General features: G+C 36.8%; 2 protein-coding genes across 4 annotated transcripts in view; one reads left to right on the top strand and one right to left on the bottom strand.

Annotated features, from left to right (window-relative positions):
* Positions 1-14,037, bottom strand: part of LOC138933039 (uncharacterized protein CG43867) — a 71,389-nt gene extending 57,352 nt beyond the window's left edge. For all 3 annotated transcript variants that reach the window (XM_070295473.1, XM_070295474.1, XM_070295477.1), the window contains exon 1: positions 12,752-14,037. In XM_070295473.1, coding sequence (XP_070151574.1) covers positions 12,752-13,774 — 1,023 coding nt within the window. In that variant the 5' untranslated portion in view covers positions 13,775-14,037. The remainder of the gene's footprint in view (positions 1-12,751) is intronic.
* Positions 12,350-19,014, top strand: part of LOC138933040 (apoptosis-stimulating of p53 protein 1) — a 51,590-nt gene continuing 44,925 nt past the window's right edge. Inside the window, exon 1 of the mRNA XM_070295480.1 lies at positions 12,350-12,393. The gene's annotated coding sequence lies outside the window, so the exon portion shown is untranslated. The remainder of the gene's footprint in view (positions 12,394-19,014) is intronic.

Raw genomic sequence — 19,014 nt, 5'->3', positions numbered from 1 at the left:
AAAAACAAACAAAAAAAAACAAGATTTTTGAGCGTGCGCGTAACAAAATTCCAACGTTATCAAAATTCTGTTGGATGATTGCATAAGTTCGTGCCCGATTTTCATAGATGGCATTAAGTTACTGCATGACGGAGTTCTATTGTTTTCGTGTGGTAATTGTTGCTTACGCCGAATAGATGACGTTGTCTTATGTCAATTTAGCGTCAGACATTATTCAGATAAGTCCATTTGTGCATAAGAGAAATCATTAAAAATGGAGAACGAAAGGTGCATTTGCGGCATGTAATGCTATATGAATTTCGGAAAGGCGTGAGTGTTGGGATTGTACAAAAAAATATTCAAAGCGTTTATTTCGACCGCGCTCCTGCTCTCCGAACAGTCAAAAAGTGGTTTGGCAGATTTCGAAATGGTGATTTCAACATGGAGGATCAACCCCCCGCTCTGGACGGCCTTCTGGCATCGATGATGACATTGTGCATGCCTTAGTGGAAAGATACCCAAGGATTACAACTGAGGATATTGCTGAGAGGCTGAACATCGATAATTCAACCGCTTTTCGTCATTTAAAAAAGCTTGGATACATTTCCAAGCTTGATACGTGGGTGCCGCATATCTCCTGACTGAAAGGAATAAGCTGCAGGAAAACTGCAGGAGTCGCAATGGGAAATTCTGCAGCACCCGCCATATTCTCCAGATATTGCGCCTTCAGATTTTTATCCGTTCCGGTCTTTGCAGAATAGTTTAAATGGCAAGAATCTCAATTCCGAGGAAGCTGTCGAAAACCACCTTAGAAACTTTTTTCAAGAAAAACCAAGTTCTTTCTTCAAAAATGGAATCGACAAGCTTATAGATGGTTGGAAAACCATTGTAGAAAAGAATGGAGACTATATAATTGATTAATAAAAGTGTTATCTCTAAAATATAATCTATTGAAGTTTATATTTAAATCGGGCACGAACTTATACAATCATCCAATATATTACTTATTATATTCGGGCAAGCGAGATAGGCGACGTCGTCGGTCGAATGAGGCAACGGACACGGCGGGCAAATGATTATTAACGGGTCCGTCTAGGGCGCCCCCCGGGTTAAAAAGAGTCCATCCGTAGAACACGGTCTCGGCCCGTTACACGCGAGCTTCATCGTACGTCAGGTCGAACAACCCCCTCGGTGCCTCGATCCCTTCGTTGTTCCCCCTCGCCGTTATATGCCACGATTGTGAAAATGCTTCTTCTCCACCTCTCTCCCCTTTCCCTCTTCCTCCCTTGCGAGACCCTTTCTTCGAGATTTACGCGTCGCAGCAATGCCGCGGAGCTGTTTCGTCACGTAATATAAAATCGAAGTATCAAAATGCAAGAGATTGGACATTGATCGTCGTTCATGGGATTCTTAGAAGATTCCTATTTTGAACGCGATACTCGCGTTATGCAAATTGTCGAGTTTAGGTGCCACGATACCACTCGAGAATGGCGTAAAAATAAACGAAACCGTCGCCGCGCGTATGTGTATGTTCGCGCGAATAAATCCGTTCCTCGAGTAGGTAATACGAGAGTTAAGTTCAGGAAGGTCGCGCGCGGAAAGAGGCGACGCTTTTCAGGCGGGTGATATAGCGCCACAAGTACGAGAACCGCGCCCCAATTTACGATTACGAGGCACGAGGGGATTTCAAACGAAGGGTTAAACCAGGGGTTTAATCAATTCTCGCCGAAACGCGCCCGGTCTCGCATACCTCGACATTGACGAGGCGGATTTGAGCGGATTCCATGACGCGGAGCGAGCGATATAGTAAACGGCAAATAATAAGACGGATCATCGGTCGCCGTAAAGAAACGTCATCGTCCGAGAAACGACTATTAGAAAATAATCGGTAAAGAAGGCAAGAAAAATGTGCCATGTCGGAAAAAATTGTATAAATCGGAAGAAATCAGAAATTCGATGCAAACTAGCCTTAATTCTTGAATATTCTCGAAATGACATTAAATGGATTTTTTTTTTTTTTTTTCTATAAAGCTTACACAATAAGGCGTATTACGTTATATTAGCTGTTGTCATAAATCTTCCTCGTCTTTCTCAAGATAAGAAGAATGATTATACATCGCTGTTTCTACCACACACTGGCTCGTATCATATCGACTTGTTGCTGTCGTAATCAGAAAAGTTATTCGACAATTTATGATTGAGATATTATATTTCCGCTAAAGATGGATGAATATAAATCACGTGAAATGCGAAATAATTGTATGTATATGAAGAGATAAAGGGACTGTCCGCTTAAATAAAAATTGCAAGATAAAAAGAAAAGAGAAAAATCGTCAATTTCTTCTTGCAACTTTTGACATTTGTTCTTACGTTCGGTTTAATTACATCACCGATGTCTCGATATTTTTCTTTCGTTATCGGAGAATCTTATCTAGAGAAATGTACCTGAAAAGAGATCGAAAAGTTCGCTACCAGAGAGTTTAGTTATACAGTTTTTCCTACATCTCACGTCCTACCCGTAAACGATAATGCAACGGACCGCAGTCCAACGTGAAAAAGTCAAGAAGGGTACGTTTAACCGACGGTTTCCTATTTTTCGGACGCAATTTCTTCCTGGGCATCCAAGTTTTCTCGTAGCTAGACAGGACGCCCGGCATCGCGGCGCCGTTCGTGCAATACAGTGGAACGAAATAGACATGAAAAGAAATATCTTTTTCTCTTGACGGACGTCTTAAATATTCGTTAAAAATATATCAATAAAAATTTTAAATTATATATATATATATATATATATATATATTCTTACGTAAAACATACAAAAAATAATAATAAAAGTAAAAAGTTAATTGTTTCAAATAATAAATTTATTATTAAATATTAGATAAGCGGTATTTTTAGCAAATATATTACTCTGAAAAAAAAAAAAGAAGTTATAGAACAAATTAAAAAAAAAAAAATTTAAAACCTATTCCAATTCTTGCAGAATCTAGAAAATTTATACGATAAACTCAATCATTAAATCAACGTTGACGCGCATCTGTATAAATAGCAATTATCTTGATTATTGAAAATTGATTGTCAACATTGATAACTATCGCTTTAATTCTCCCTTACATTCTCATATTTACTTATGTATATGATAAACGCGTAAAATGTATACGTAACAAAGTTGACGAGTGAAATATAATGAAAATTTCTTCAACTGTTCCGATAAATAATCTTTTGGTGATAAAGTCGAGAATTTTCATTCTTAAAGAATTTTCCGATGACTAAATATATTTTTTTAAACGTTCATATATATATATATATATATATAAATAACAAACACTAATTTTACTATTAAAAAATCATCGTGTCGTCCCATTTAACCGACGATCTCAATTAGCTCACTTGACCTTACATAACTAACCGTATTAAGTTAAAATTCATGGCCGACTGTACGACGGATCGAGCTCTCAAATGTGATCGCTGTCGTGTTATTGAATCGTCCGTTTCATACGCTAAAGCTAAATGTATTCCGGCGAACTTATGGCATTCATATACGAGGCTACCAGGTATATAAATATGAAACCAGAATTTGCCCATAGATTGCCCTAGCTGTCAATGTAGTTACCGTCAAACCGCGTCATTGGCGCCATTTTCTTGTTTTGACATCTGATAAAGATTTTCAACTCACAACAATACAAGTTTTATACAACAGCATAGTTTTTAATAGCGTTGAACATGTCGAATTTTGTGCCTGGAAACTACGATTTGCGGACAGCATTGATTGTCTGTTACCATTTGAAGAAAACTGCTGCAGAGTCGCATCGAATGCTTGTCAAAGCTTACGGTGAGCATGCTCTTGGTAAATCACAGCGCTTTGAGTGGTTTAAAAAATTCAAAAGTGGCGATTTTGACGTGAGAAACGAAGAACCTGGAAGACCACCGAAAAAGTTTGAAGACAGCGAATTGCAAACATTGTTGGATGAGGATGACGCTCAAACGCAACAACAACTCGATTTGAATCAAGTTTTGCGTGAAAAACGACCAGAATATCAAAAAAGGCAACGCAAAGTGATTTTGCTTCATGATAATGCATCATCGCACACAGCAAAACCGATCAAGGAAACGATTGAGGCGTTTAGTTGGGAAATACTTTCGCATGCGGCTTACTCACCAGACTTGGCTCCATCCGATTACTACTTATTTGTATCGATGGGACACGCACTTGCCGAGCAGCGCTTCACTTCTTACGAAAATGTACGAAAATGGCTCGATGACTGGTTTGCCCCAAAGGAGCAACAGTTTTTTTTGGCGTGGCATCCACAAATTGTCAGAGAGATGGGAAAAATGTATAGCTAGCAATGGGCAATACTTGGAATAAAATATTTTTTATCATTTTCATACAATAAACGTGTATTTTCTATACAAAAATTCCGGTTTCATATTTATATACCTGGTACTTAACCGATGCATAAACGAAAATTATTTTAATTTAATTTTATTAAAACTTTGGAGTTATAAATGATTTTACAGCTCAAAAAGATCGCTCGCAACCGTTGTAAAACATGGAATGCTTAATCCTCGGTGCCAATTGTCGAAGTTTCGCGTAAGCTTAACTACTAATTGGACACAATGTCCGCGGCTCTTGGCACTGTAACTATCCGACACAGACGCCCGTTACTACGGGAACTTTGCAGATTGTAATTCCCCGTCTTGCTCTGTCTAGCTACTTTATCAAACCTATACAGAGACACGCAGTAGACACGTACATTCGTACTCTTTGCTCTCTCTCTCTCTCTGCAGTGTTACAGTACAGACGGGATACCTATTGATAGAAGCTGTAAAGGGTATTCCAATGTGATTAGAACTGACGCACGTACGCGTGCACACACAATCAGACGTAGAATTATATTAAATTTCTGCAAAACAGAGAGATTAATTTTCTAATGGTGCAAAATACATTTTTCGAGTGGAAAATTTTGAATTACTTTTATGAATTTTTATAGATTGGCGACAAGTGTCAAAGGAAAGGCGTAAAAAACACAATATAAAAATTATTTCCATTAAATTTCTGTAAATGCCGTATTTTCTCAAGAATCACTGATCGGGATCTCCTCCGAAATCGAGAGAATCAAGAGACACAATGTATTGATTGGGACAGCACAGTACTGATTTCTGAGATTGTGCGTGCACCGATTTCTACTAGACTTCGTATTGAGAATTTTAAAGATATATCTTTTTAGATATATCTGATTTTTTTTCAATACAAAGTTCAATGGACACGTGAAATAATATTAAATATTTTATCAGATAAATATCAGAAATATTTTTCTCTCGATTTTCCGTCAATTAATGTAAAAAATAAATTTAACCCAAACAATAAAATATATCTTTTCTTTTTTCTTTTCGTCTTAAAACACGCGCTGTCTCGGATTGTAGAAAAACCAATGGCTTTAATACCATACCGATACTATGGCAATAGTATAGCGACACACGTGCGAAAACCATCAGCGGTAATCCATTAGAATGAAAAATTAAAGACTACAGGCAAAGAGCGCGAGTGAGTCGACGAATTAACCGATCGAAATATGGCGTACGCACTAAGGTAGGCGCACAAATCAAGATAATGGCGAATATTTCACGTACATGGTAACCGGTATCCTCGAACAGGTCCCGGGAGATTCGTGCGTACGTGTCCGTATTCGTTCGTATTGATAGAGAGACGATTCGACGACTATCTGTCTTTATTTGTCTTGTCCCTATCGCGTGTCCCTCTCTTTCGCGCTCGACAGCCCTTTCCCTCAATTTTTGAAAGTTTCCGCGCGGGAATTGATATGGAGAATTAGAAAAAAATTGGGAAGTACTGTCCCAGAAGGGACGAACATCCGTGAAAGAATTCGTCCTAAAAAAGAACGTATAAACAAAAAAAAAAAAAATTGTTTAAAAAAAATACATTGTAAATAATTGTCTTAAAAACAATTTTTTTTTTATACTAATTGATTTGTCTCATTATTCTGTACATAGAAGTATTACGGTAAGATTATCGAAAACTAAATATTTTACGAGATATTTAATTTTTTATATCAAAATATGTCAGATTAAAATATAAAATAACTCAAAAAATACTTAATGAAAAAAATACTTTATTATAGTGTTTTGGAAAGCTCTCGATGTCAGCTACAAGAATATTAAATAAAAAATGGGGGTTTTCATTTAAGATTTTAAAGTTGACCTTCACATGACCTTCAAATGATTTTCCAAGGTCGAATCATTGTCGCCATCTTATGGCCCCCTCGAAACCAAATAACTTTTGTCGGAAACATTTCTCTCTTTCCGGGCTTGATTTTTGAGATATTTGCCTGAGGAGATTAAAATGGGACACCCTGTATATCTCTCCGCTCTCTTTAATTTAATTTCTTCTCGACGAGGCGATAATGAATTAAGGGATTTCTTATTCGATAAAGTTCACTAAGTTTCTCTGTGCGAGCGAACATGCAGAAATAATGATTTCGGATATTGCGACATTGACGTCCTTTGATGTCCTTTGAAGTCCGAAAGCTCTATTGACGCGATGACTTCCTACCAGCCGAGGAATCAATATTAATATCAGCTACATATGTATACACAGTGTTCTGAATCTAGCGGATCTTCTGTCTAGAAATTTAATACCGACAAAATCGAAATTGATCTTTGAAAACGAAAAATATCCCCCAATAATTTTTAACTTATAATAGATAACGTAATGTAAAGTAGAAAATTTTTTTCAAGAAATATCAAAAATAAATTCCAAACAAGTAATAGAGCTGCTTTCGTTGATCGATTTTCCGAATTGAGAATTAATTAAAATGATAATCGGAATGTTGAGAATTGATAACGCTTCCCTGATATTTCCCGCGTGAAAATACCGCGATATTTCATATCGACGAGTCGACGAGTTTGCGAACGAAAGATGGACCGCTAGATCTGGGACACTCTATACAACGGGAACGCGCGATAGCTTTTAGCGCACGTCGCTCGGATATGGAATTCAATAGGGTAACGTGCACGCTCGCGAACAATACCCCCGCCCCCTCTGTCGTTATACCGCATTATTGTGTATTGTGTATTTGCCTAGATAATGAGACGTCACGGCCAGCTCTCTCACAGCGCAGCCGTTATTTATAATCCACAATTGATTATGCTCGCTCTCCATTCAATTCGCTATAGTGGATACAGCGTAATATGTGCGTTCCCCGTGCGTGTTCGCACGCGCGTTAAATCACGTGCAAATCGGAAAACATTGAGATATAAGCTTAGATGTGCTGTGAATGGCGACGTTATAAGATAAGCATTAAACAAACGCAAAGTTTAATTTTAAATCGAGTTTACGCAGATATCGTCCAGAATAAATTCCACTTTTATTTCATAGAATGTTGAATCAATTATCAGGATCGTCTTCTTTCGAAGCAAGAACGAAACATCGGAAGGAGAGAGAAAGAGAGATAATAAGAAAATTTTGGATATTATTATATATCTTGAGAAATAAGAATTTTGTTAAAATGTAAATATAGAATTATTATATTTTTATTTGTGCAATTAAATTCTTATATTAATTTCTAAATCTTTAGGTGAAAAAATTTTATATATTATATTAATTTTATATTTTATTATCATCTTCTTTTGCATTAGAAAAATTCTGTCTAGTTGAAACGAGATTATCGCGCACAGGGGTAGAAAAATCTTTTGCCCCAGCTCGTAAATCCGTTTGGGATCCTTCTCGTGCGGAAGGTATAGGCCCCAAGATACATCAAGGATTTCATCTTGAATTTTGCACGCGCTCAGGGGGCACGCGGCTCCCCGTTTCGATAATATAAACAGCATCCGCGCTTTCAACGAGAAGATCTACCGCAAGCGAAAATATACCGTGAGATCGAATGTACTGGTTGCGTGTGTCGGCAATGCCATAGAAATGAATAAAATAACAAGCCGATTTTTTTAGATTTATTAAAATTCCACTATTAAATATAATAATCATTAAATTTATTTCAAATATATTTTCAAAATAATTTATTAAATTACGTGTATTAAGGGGACTAGGCAATAATATTTATCGAAAATGAAGTCTTTTTTCGAGAATTTATTACAAAAAAAAAAAAAATGAATTAACGTCGAGAATTGTCCTTTAATAAGATGTTTATTGGAGTGAACTGTTAAAAAAAATTTTTTTTAGTCGAGAATACGCATTAAAAATGACGCTACAGATGGCTGATCGAAAAGGATTTTTAAATAAGTTTTAAGCAGTAATAACTCAAATACAGAGGCTCAAATCGACCTTGCAAAAAACTTGAGCATGTTCACGATATGTATAATTTCGAACTGAATCTTTAAAAAGTCTGTGCAAACTTTAGTTGTTGAGGAAAAAAATCCAAATAGATCTGTTTTGATAAAACATTTTTTACAAAATTGCCATTTTAATCGCCTGTTTGATTTCTTTTTTCAAAAACTAAAGTTCGCACGGACTTTTTAGAGAGTCCGAAATTATACATATTGTGAGAACAAGCTCAATTTTTTTCAAATCGATTCGAGTTTCTATATTTGAGTTATCACTGCAAAATTTAATTAAAGATCCTTTTCGATCAGCAATGCCATTCTTAATGCATATTCTCAACGAAAAGAAAATTTTTTTTATTGTTTATGATCTTAATAAACATTTTATTAAAGGACAATTTTCGATTTTAATTCATTTTTTTTCAAATCGATTCGAGTTTCTATATTTGAGTTATCACTGCGAAATTTATATAAAGATCCTTTTCGATCAGCAATGCCATTCTTAATGCATATTCTCAATGAAAAGAAAATTTTTTTTATTGTTTATGATCTTAATAAACATTTTGTTAAAGAACAATTTTCGATTTTAATTCATTTTTTTTCAAATCGATTCGAGTTTCTATATTTGAGTTATCACTGCAAAATTTATTTAAATATTCTTTTCGATCAGCAGTGCCATTCTTAATGCATATTCTCAACGAAAAGAAAATTTTTTTATTGTTTATGATCTTAATAAACATTTTGTTAAAGGACAATTTTCGATTTTAATTCATTTTTTTTCAAATCGATTCGAGTTTCTATATTTGAGTTATCACTGCAAAATTTAATTAAAGATCCTTTTCGATCAGCAATGCCATTCTTAATGCATATTCTCAAAGAAAAGAAAATTTTTTTTATTGTTTATGATCTTAATAAACATTTTGTTAAAGGACAATTTTCGATTTTAATTCATTTTTTTTCAAATCGATTCGAGTTTCTATATTTGAGTTATCACTGCAAAATTTAATTAAAGATCCTTTTCGATCAGCAATGCCATTCTTAATGCATATTCTCAAAGAAAAGAAAATTTTTTTTATTGTTTATGATCTTAATAAACATTTTGTTAAAGGACAATTTTCGATTTTAATTCATTTTTTTTTTTTTGTAATAAATTCTCAAGAAAAACTTCATTTTCGACAAATATTATTGCCTTAAATAATACACTTGTAGACAGACATATTACCGGATAAATGCAAGATAAAAAGAAGTTCAAGTCAGAAATTTATAAACCCTTCTATCTGTCTCGATACCTATATTACGCTCTGTCAAGCATCAAAAATAACAACAAAAAAACAGCAAGCTTTTGTCCTGTAAAAATTGTTCTGCGTGACGCAACTGTAAAAACTGCAGTGGAAAAGGATAATATCATCCGCGATACGGTTTGTCGATCTGTTATTTAGCTCCCGATCCTTTTTCTGCCGATGAGAAATAAAAACGAGCGTTGTAACGCCGCGGTCAGAAACGGGTGGATGGGTGGCATGTATTGTGTGGAAAAGTTTGTTAAAAAAAAAAAAAAAAAAAAAAAACCGTCGACGATATTACGGCGTGTCCGGCGAGACGCGGACGTATAATTTCCGGTCTGACGTTGGATCCTCGTCAACGTGCGCTCCGTACACGTCCATTCGCGAAACGCGCGTATACCGCTGTCTCTTTCGCAAGGCAGTTTGTTTGCGTTAAAGCCGCGTATAAACCTAACGAACGAACGAACGAACCTGAACATACCAACGAGGGATCAAACCGTTGCGAACTGAAAGGGAACAGTTTCTCCTTTAATTTCGCGGAGAGCAAAGGACGCGATAACTCTTTTTACTTTTCCTCCCCGTCTTCCTATAAACACACGCTCTCTTTGTATACGTGCATGCATATTGATATAGAATATTTATAAAAATATAATAAAATTATATATTTATAAAACGTACTTTTTTTTCAAGCGTATTTATAAATTTTATTTAAGGGGACTAGACAATAATATTTGTCGAAAATGCAGTCTTTTTGGGGAAATTTATTAAAAAAAAAAAGAAAGGAAAACGAATTAAAATCGAGAATTGTCTTTTAACAAAATGTTTATTAGGATCATAAACTATAAAATTTTTTTTCTAGTTGAGAATATGCATTAAAAATGACACTGCAAATGGCTGATCAAAAAGAATTTTTAAATGAGTTTTGCAATGATAACTCAAATTTAGAAGCTCAAATCGACTTGACAAAAAATCGAGCATGTTCACAATACATATAATTTGGGACTAAATCTCTAAAAAGTCTGTGCGAACTTTAGTTTTTGGGGAAAGAAAAAAAAAAAAAAAAAACAGGCGATTAATTTTTTAAAAAAAAGTTCATCAAGAAACAGATCTGTTTAATATTTTTTTTTTTTTAAATTAAAGTTCCTACAGACTTTTTACAAAATTTAATCCGAAATTATACATATTGCGAACATGCTTAATTTTTTTCAAATCGATTTGAGCTGCTGTATTTGAATTATCATTGCAAAACTTATTTAAAAATCCTTTTCGATCAGCCATCTGCAGCGCCACTTTTTAATACATATTTTCAACCAGGAAAAATTGTTTTTTTATTTTTTATGATCTTAATAAATATTTTGTTAAAGGACAATTCTCGATTTTATATAATTCATTTCTTTATAATAAATCCCCCCCAAAAAAAGACTTCAATACTATTGCCTGCTCTCCTTAACGCATGAAAAAATATACATGAAGCAAAACGTACAATATTTCCTTCAAATTGACAAGCGTATTAAGTCTCGCTCGGGGAGGCTTATTTCTGTTCAATGATCGACGTAACGGATTTTGAAGTGGCAGAAACAGACCGGCGCTGATGCTTCTATGTGCCTTATCTAGAACGACGGCGTTAAATCGGCGCGCGTGATCGCGCATACTAATTGAGAGAGGACGAGATATATATTTCGGTTTTCCGTACCATGTACTTAGACTTCTCCCCTCCTTTCCTCTCCACCCTCGTAATTTGTTTAACGTATGCTGCGCATATCAGATGAGAGGAATTCCAGACGCGTGGACGGGAGATTCGTTAACTATCGACCCTCGACTGCGGATGACTAATACTAACGAGATAAATGATGTATTTCCTATCTTCGCGTCTTTCCTCGTCACCCTATCATTAATCATTTCGATACCAATTTCCTTTTGATACAGCTTAGAAACAATGGAGTAATTAACTCTTTAGCTGAATATATACTATATATATATATATATATATATATATATATATATATATATATATATATATATATATATACAATATATTGGGTGATTGCATAAGTTCGTGCCCGATTTAAATATAAACTTCAATAGATTATATTTTAGAGATAACACTTTTATTAATCAATTATATAGTCTCCATTCTTTTCTACAATGGTTTTCCAACGATCTATAAGCTTGTCGATTCCATTTTTGAAGAAAGAACTTGGTTTTTCTTGAAAAAAGTTTGTAAGGTGGTTTTCGACAGCTTCCTCGGAATTGAGATTCTTGCCATTTAAACTATTCTGCAAAGACCGGAACAGATAAAAATCTGAAGGCGCACTATCTGGAGAATATGGCGGGTGCTGCAGAATTTCCCATTGCAACTCCTGCAGTTTTCCTGCAGCTTATTCCTTTCAGTCAGGAGATGCGGCACCCACGTATCAAGCTTGGAAATGTATCCAAGCTTTTTTAAATGACGAAAAGCGGTTGAATTATCGATGTTCAGCCTCTCAGCAATATCCTCAGTTGTAATCCTTGGGTTTCTTTCCACTAAGGCATGCACAATGTCATCATCAATGCCAGAAGGCCGTCTAGAGCGGGGGGTTGATCCTCCATGTTGAAATCACCATTTCGAAATCTGCCAAACCACTTTTTGACTGTTCGGAGAGCAGGAGCGCGGTCGAAATAAACGCTTTGAATATTTTTTTGTGCAATCCCAACACTCACGCCTTTCCGAAATTCATATAGCATTACATGCCGCAAATGCACCTTTCGTTCTCCATTTTTAATGATTTCTCTTATGCACAAATGGACTTATCTGAACAATGTCTGACGCTAAATTGACATAAGACAACGTCATCTATTCGGTGTAAGCAACAATTCCCACACGAAAACAATAGAACTCCGGCATGCAGTAACTTAATGCCATCTATGAAAATCGGGCACGAACTTATGCAATCATCCAATATATATCTAACAAATATTTGGATTGAAAAAATTTCGAGAAAACAATCTTGAGCTGCTTTTTGCGATTAATTTATAACATTGATATATATCATGTTTAATATATTTCATGATTAATATATGAAATAAATATATATCTGATCGGTATTTTATAATTATAGTGCACTCTTAGCTTTTTTATCGATAATTTCAAAAAAAGCTTGTTTGCGTATAGCTGAACAGTTAATTCTCTCAGAAAAACTGATTGTGTAGTTTAAACTCACTTTTTCTCGGAGCATGTCCCTCACCCTGGTCGCCTGACTCCTGCTCCTGTGCAGTTCTAGCTGCAATTCCAAACACCTCTCCTGCCAGTTGAGTTCCTCCACCGTCGTTGTGTATCCATCGAAGCTCTTGGAGGTGACGTAGCTAGGTCTAACGTCCAGTTTCTCCCTCTTCGTGTCGACGCTGCCACCGGCGGTTCTCGGATCGACGAACAATCTGCCCGTTTCGTACATCCGTGTAACCGGCGCTTGCTCCGACGGTTGCCTGCCGGAGAACGAGAACGCCCTGTCGAAGTGACCTCTGCCGCTAGAAGGTCCCGGCTCGTAATTTGTCCTCCCCCTGCAGAGAGGACTGCCGGGTTCCTTTCCGACGTCGTAAGCTAAATCGGATTGAACCGGGGTAACGAATGTTCTCTTGTCCGCGTATTCTACGTGACCGCTCGGCTCGGAGGTAAAATCGTACGGGCTGTATTTGGGTTTTTCGCGAAGCTCGATGTAACCGGCACTCCTGGCACTATCGGCGAAGCTCTTATCCTTGTGAAAGAACAGATTCGACACGTTGACGTAGGGCGAGTCCCTCGAGTGTATCACCGCCGGTGATGGCGCGTCACCATCGGCCGCGCTTCCCCCATTATTGTTGTTATTGTTGTTATTAATGTTTACGGAGGAGGTACTAGTGGAGACGCTGACGGTGCCGATAACGGCGGTGGTGGTAACGGCGTGCCTAGGCCGCGGAGGTGGCGTGGGCGCCTGTCGAAACTGTCGCGGCCACAGTCGCGGACTATCGGGACCGGAATTGGAGCCACCTGTTCCGCTCGGGCCCGCTCGAGACGACGACGAGACGCCGCCGGAGCCGACTGGGCCCGACTGACCGGCGGGCTCACCGCCCGCGTCGTGTACGCGGGCACCCAGCCGCGGGCTACAGGGTGCCGAGTTGGAGCCGAAGTCACCGGCTAGCCGTGTGATCGGATCGAGAATTTGCGAGAGACGGCGGGTAGTCGACGACGAGCCGCGTATCTCGTCCATCGTTGTTCGCGATTTGCTCTCGTCGCTTTTATTACGACGCCTCTTCCTGCCCGCCTGCTTCTATTTCCTGTCGAAAGGTCCTCGGTGCATCTGGCAATCCGCGTTCGTGCTTCTTCCCTTCTTGAATTATCGCGTTCTTCCTGCGAGAGATCGACTCGGCATCGACGCTCGTGGAATAGGGGTCGTTCATCCTCGTCATTTTATTACCTCACACGCTCGTACGGTCATCGTCGATCGCCACATCGGCCTCGAACTTTCGTTGCGATCTGTGTAAAAGAGGATTTTTCTTTTTAGAGAAATATTGTAGAACCCTGCGGTGATATATAAAGTAAAGAAGATACGGCGATATCTCGTAAAAACGGTTTCGCCGATGGAAGTACCTATTTGTTTTATGTGAATTGCTACTAGGGATATCGTGTCAACTGCGTGACTTGGATTTTGTAAGAGGTCTTATATAGATTACAATCCTATATGTAGTACTCTTTTTTTATATTATACATTATATAATTTAATAAATTCATATTTAAACGCCGTCACGTTCCTATAAAATCAACGATTTAATATTAATAAATTAATAAAAATGAAAACGAAATTCGCGGCATCGCTCATAACTTTTCGCTCTGTTTTCGACGTTTTGACGATAGACATTCAAAAGGATAAGAAAAGCGCGACGCGGAAGGATGGCACGCAGGGCTGCAAAGTTTATTTTAAGGTCGACGTTAAAAGGAGCCAAATGAAAAACCGGATGAAGGGAGTAGATGAGCGCAACGTGTCTCATATTCTGCAATTACTACACAGACAACGTGAGTCTTTGCCCATGAAAAATTCCAGTCTTCGCGAGCCGCCGCAGGAAGTAGATGACGAGCATAAATCGAGAACTTACGTTAGCGCAAAAAGAGACTATAAGCGTCGAAAAATAAAAGTCGCTACATCTCAAAATAATCTCTATTTTAAAAGAAGGATAAAAGAAATGTTTTCTTTCTTAATTGTAAGAATTTTAATTATTGTCTCGAAATTCGAGACAAGATTTTTTTTTTTTAATTAGTTATCAACACAATACCAAGACTAAGATTGTTAAGATTATTGGTCTTGTCAAGATTATTAAGTTCTAAAAAAAGTTAAAGTACATTTATATATATTTGTGTATAAATTAGACGAGAAAAAAATCATTATATTATACAGACTTAACAAATTTTATTTAATAAATAAAAACATTTATATCAATAAATTTAGAAACATTTAATACAATAAACAAAATAAACAATTTCTTACAATTAATTTCTGTCAATATTATAATGTATAATTAAAAATGTATAATTAAATATATAATTAAAAATTAAAGAGTTTAAATTTATGGTCACTATTAAAAAGTAAATTCTATTTTACAGAAGATTGATATCCCTCTTGTTGCACGAGAGAGAGAGAGAGAGAGAGAGAGATAAATGGATGATAAATATGTATCAAGTTTTTTTTCTTGGGGATATATTACAACACGTCACGCTCGCGATGTAACGCAAGTCGTAACATATATGTGACATTGTAAATTAGTTTTAAACGGTCGCGAAATCACTCAATTTCTTCTCGCAAATTTATCGTTAATTCACCGAACGGCCTCTTCTTTATACGATCTTTATATTCATCCGGTTTTTAACAGAATATACGACATTTTTTTTATTTATTTTAATTTTATATGACGCAAATAAAAAAAAAAGAAAAAAAATCTTCGCATCAAGAAAGTATTAAAAATAAAGCATTCTTGCAAACCAATTGTAATATGAGCGAAAGTAAAATTTTGCCCCGAATTTAATTCAAAGCGCAGACCTTTCAGTTGAAGAAAAGTTTAATTTAAAAAGAAGTTTATATATGTCAGAAAATTATATATAATACTAAAAGTTAGAAACTTTCGCGACAAATAATAATGCGCATCGATATTCTCGCTAAGGAGAAGGCAGATCGATCAAAGAATTCGTAGCCACGTAGGGTGGCTTACGCCAGGTTTAAGACACCCTGTATGCAAGCTGGTGCCCCGCTGGTGTCCATGAATAAATTTCAAATTAACTTTCGAACGATTTCCGCGTTATACGAGGCGCAACGGAAGCCCTCAGCAATCTCGGAGGTTCTTACGAGGCCCGCACCCTTTATATCACCGAGGAGCTCGCTCGCATACTCCTCTAAGTAAAGCCTCATCCGGGACTAGGAGGAAGACTTTCATTGACGTAAGACTTTCGCGCTGTTCGTGTAAAAGTGTCGCGGCATTAAAAAATTCTAAGAACTTGCGTGGAATATCGACTTGCGAGACACGAGAATTGGTATCCTAAAAGAAAGAAAGAAGAAGGGGGAAAAAAAAGAAGGAAAACCCTCGTGGAAAACGCAATGAAAATTTTCAGTCAACGATATCTTTGTGCTTCAGAGATATTGTATTTCGCTATAAGGCTTGAATTTTTAGAAATTTTTTCTCAACATTTCAATTAATATTAAATAAATTATTTATTTCTGCTGAGAGGGAAATATCGCATAAAGTCCCACAATCTAAATAGCGTAATTTAATAAAAAATTCAATGCAATTATACATACGAAGCAATTTATATGTGCATAATTTGTTGAAATAATTGAAGATCCTTTACATAATCCTTCCATTATAATAATAGCGTTATCACAATAATGACGATTATTAACGGCGGAGAGGAACGGGAAAAATCTCCCGCGGCTACGTTACGATTATAACGACATGGACGGTCAACATTGCCGTTGTTAAAATGCTGTTTTGTCATTGCGTAACTAGCGACGAAGGGGTCACGAAGGCGGATAGGTCCGGTAGCCGGCCGTGGGTCCGGCGTTCGCATTCTGCATAAATTACGCCTTCTGTCCGGCCTTTGTGGTCGCGTGATCGCGCGACGTTATTGTCGAGATGACGTTTGCCACGCGGCGCGTTACAGGCTGCATAGGCGCGGCAAAACAAATAGACCAACGACACGTGAAACGTATGTAAGGACGAGTGGGACGTTGTTTCTCGCAACGAGCCGAGCGCGATTTTCCACGTGACAAAATTTCGTTTCCACGATCGAGATCGAGAGAGGATGAGATATTTATTTATTTATTTATAAACGGGAAAGAGGTCCCTTTTTAATACAAAAAAGAAATATGATTTCAATATCAACAAAGAACTCAGAATAAGATGCTGAGAGATTAAGAAAGGAGAGATAGACATAACAAGTTATAAAAAAAATATATGTATATATATATATATATACAGGGTGGGGCATTTACAATATATTGAGACATCTAAATATCTAAAAAAAATAAAGCGAGATAGAAAGAAATGTTTCGGACAAAAGTTGTTTGGTTCTATGGGGGTCATAAGATAGTGCCGTTAGTCAATCTTGTTTTATTTTCTTTACGCCAATTGATGTCTCTCATTTCTTGAGCTTAAAATATTAAGTTAACATTATTGCAAAATAAATAATTTTATGATATATTTCATAGTTTATGTAAAATTATGTATATAAATATCTCGTAAACTATTAAACTTTCGGCCGTCACATCCCTATAACCTTTGATGCAGAATATCGCGAGGAATCGATTTGTATAAAAAAATTGGGGTGTTTCCATTTAAAAAAACAAGATTGACATTGAAATCTCCGTTGCGCCTCCACCCAAGGTCAAACTAACGGCACCATCTTATGACCCCCTTAGAACCGAACAACTATTGTCCGAAACACTTCTTTCTATCTCGCTTTATTTTTTAGATATTTAAGTGTCTCAATATAAATGCCCAGCCTGTATATATAAAATAAAATAAAATAAAATAAGATAAAATAGAATTTAAAAAAAAAAATCTAACGAAGGCAAAGAAATAATAATCGTTTAAAAGAGCTAAAAGAGATATTTAGAAGAAATCCGCGCGATCGGAAAATTTATTAGCTAGTAAACATTGCCAATTTAGAGGATTGAATTTGCTATAGGAAGTACAAATATCTGCGAGATTCGTTGATCGTTGCGTTTCGAGACACTTAAAAAAAAAATGAACGTCTCGCGAGATGGTCTCAAATATCATACTATATTTATATTATATTTATATTCGTATCACGTTTAAGCAACACGATGATCTCATTTAAAGATGCGATAAATTTGCGAAAACGCGACAGATTAAGAAATTCGTATTATCAGTCTATGATTTTCAAATAAGAGAATGTTGTAAAGGCAATTTACAATATAATCACGTATTATACGTAGACTAAAAAAAAAAAAAAAAAAAAAAAAGTTTCAATCAAATTTGTATTTTTAAATATGACTTTAAATTATTTTCTTGACCTATATATCTCGTTTTAATAACTATAGAACAAACATTATTATTAGAAGTAATAGAGAAGACTATTAGAATATTTCTAAAAAAAAAAAAAAAAAAAAAAAAAGTCCAAAGTACTTCAATTATCAGATTGACAGCGGTAATTCCCCGCCCCACGCTCGTTTGTCAAACAGCTGTGAGTTGTCACAATTCTTATCACAGACTATCGGTTTCTCCGACGTTAACCGGATCCGGAGATCAGTGCGAGGCACTGACGTAAGATCATCAAGGATTCATCCGCAAGATTCGGGATAATCGGAGAAAGGAGAGGAAAAAAAAAAAATGAATCGTCGTCGCGACACCGGCGACGTGACGTCGATACGACGACGACGCGCGACGGCGCGGCGCGGCGCGACGTGCGTTCGATTCCGCGAACCGCTCGTAAATTTCTCACGCGCGCCGACATTCGTTAAAAGAAACCCGACAAGTTCGTTATAAGACAGAGAGAGAGAGAGAGAGAGAGAGAGAGAGAGAGAGAGAGAGAGATATGAAAGAGAAAACGCGTCCTCTATGCACGGACAAAAGATGAATTCGAGACCGATGACCCCTCTCTCTCTCTCTCTCTCTCTCTCTCTCAGGAGAGAGAAAGAAGACACGAGAGGGGAAAGATATATATATATATATATATATATATATATAGAGAGAGAGAGAGAGAGAGAGAGAGAGAGGAAATGGGAGAGAAGAATGAGAGACGAGAGCGAGAATCGACGTACAGAGAGAGAGAGAGAGAGAGAGAGAGAGAGAGAGAGAGAGAGAGAGAGAGAATAAGAGCGAGACGAGGTGAAGAAAGAGCGTTCGAGGAGATTGCCGTTAGTCGATCGCCCGAGGACCGTTTTTAACATTCCGATCTTGGGAAATGATGCGATTCGAGTACTCTGCGTTGATACCACTGCTT

Source organism: Polyergus mexicanus, unplaced genomic scaffold (assembly GCF_030449975.1).
Source record: "Polyergus mexicanus isolate NDT 795.1 unplaced genomic scaffold, iyPolMexi1.0 SCAF_5, whole genome shotgun sequence".
Lineage (NCBI taxonomy): Eukaryota > Metazoa > Arthropoda > Insecta > Hymenoptera > Formicidae > Polyergus > Polyergus mexicanus.
The sequence above is the reverse complement of the archived record's forward strand: the minus strand, read 5'-3'. Positions and strand labels throughout refer to the sequence as shown.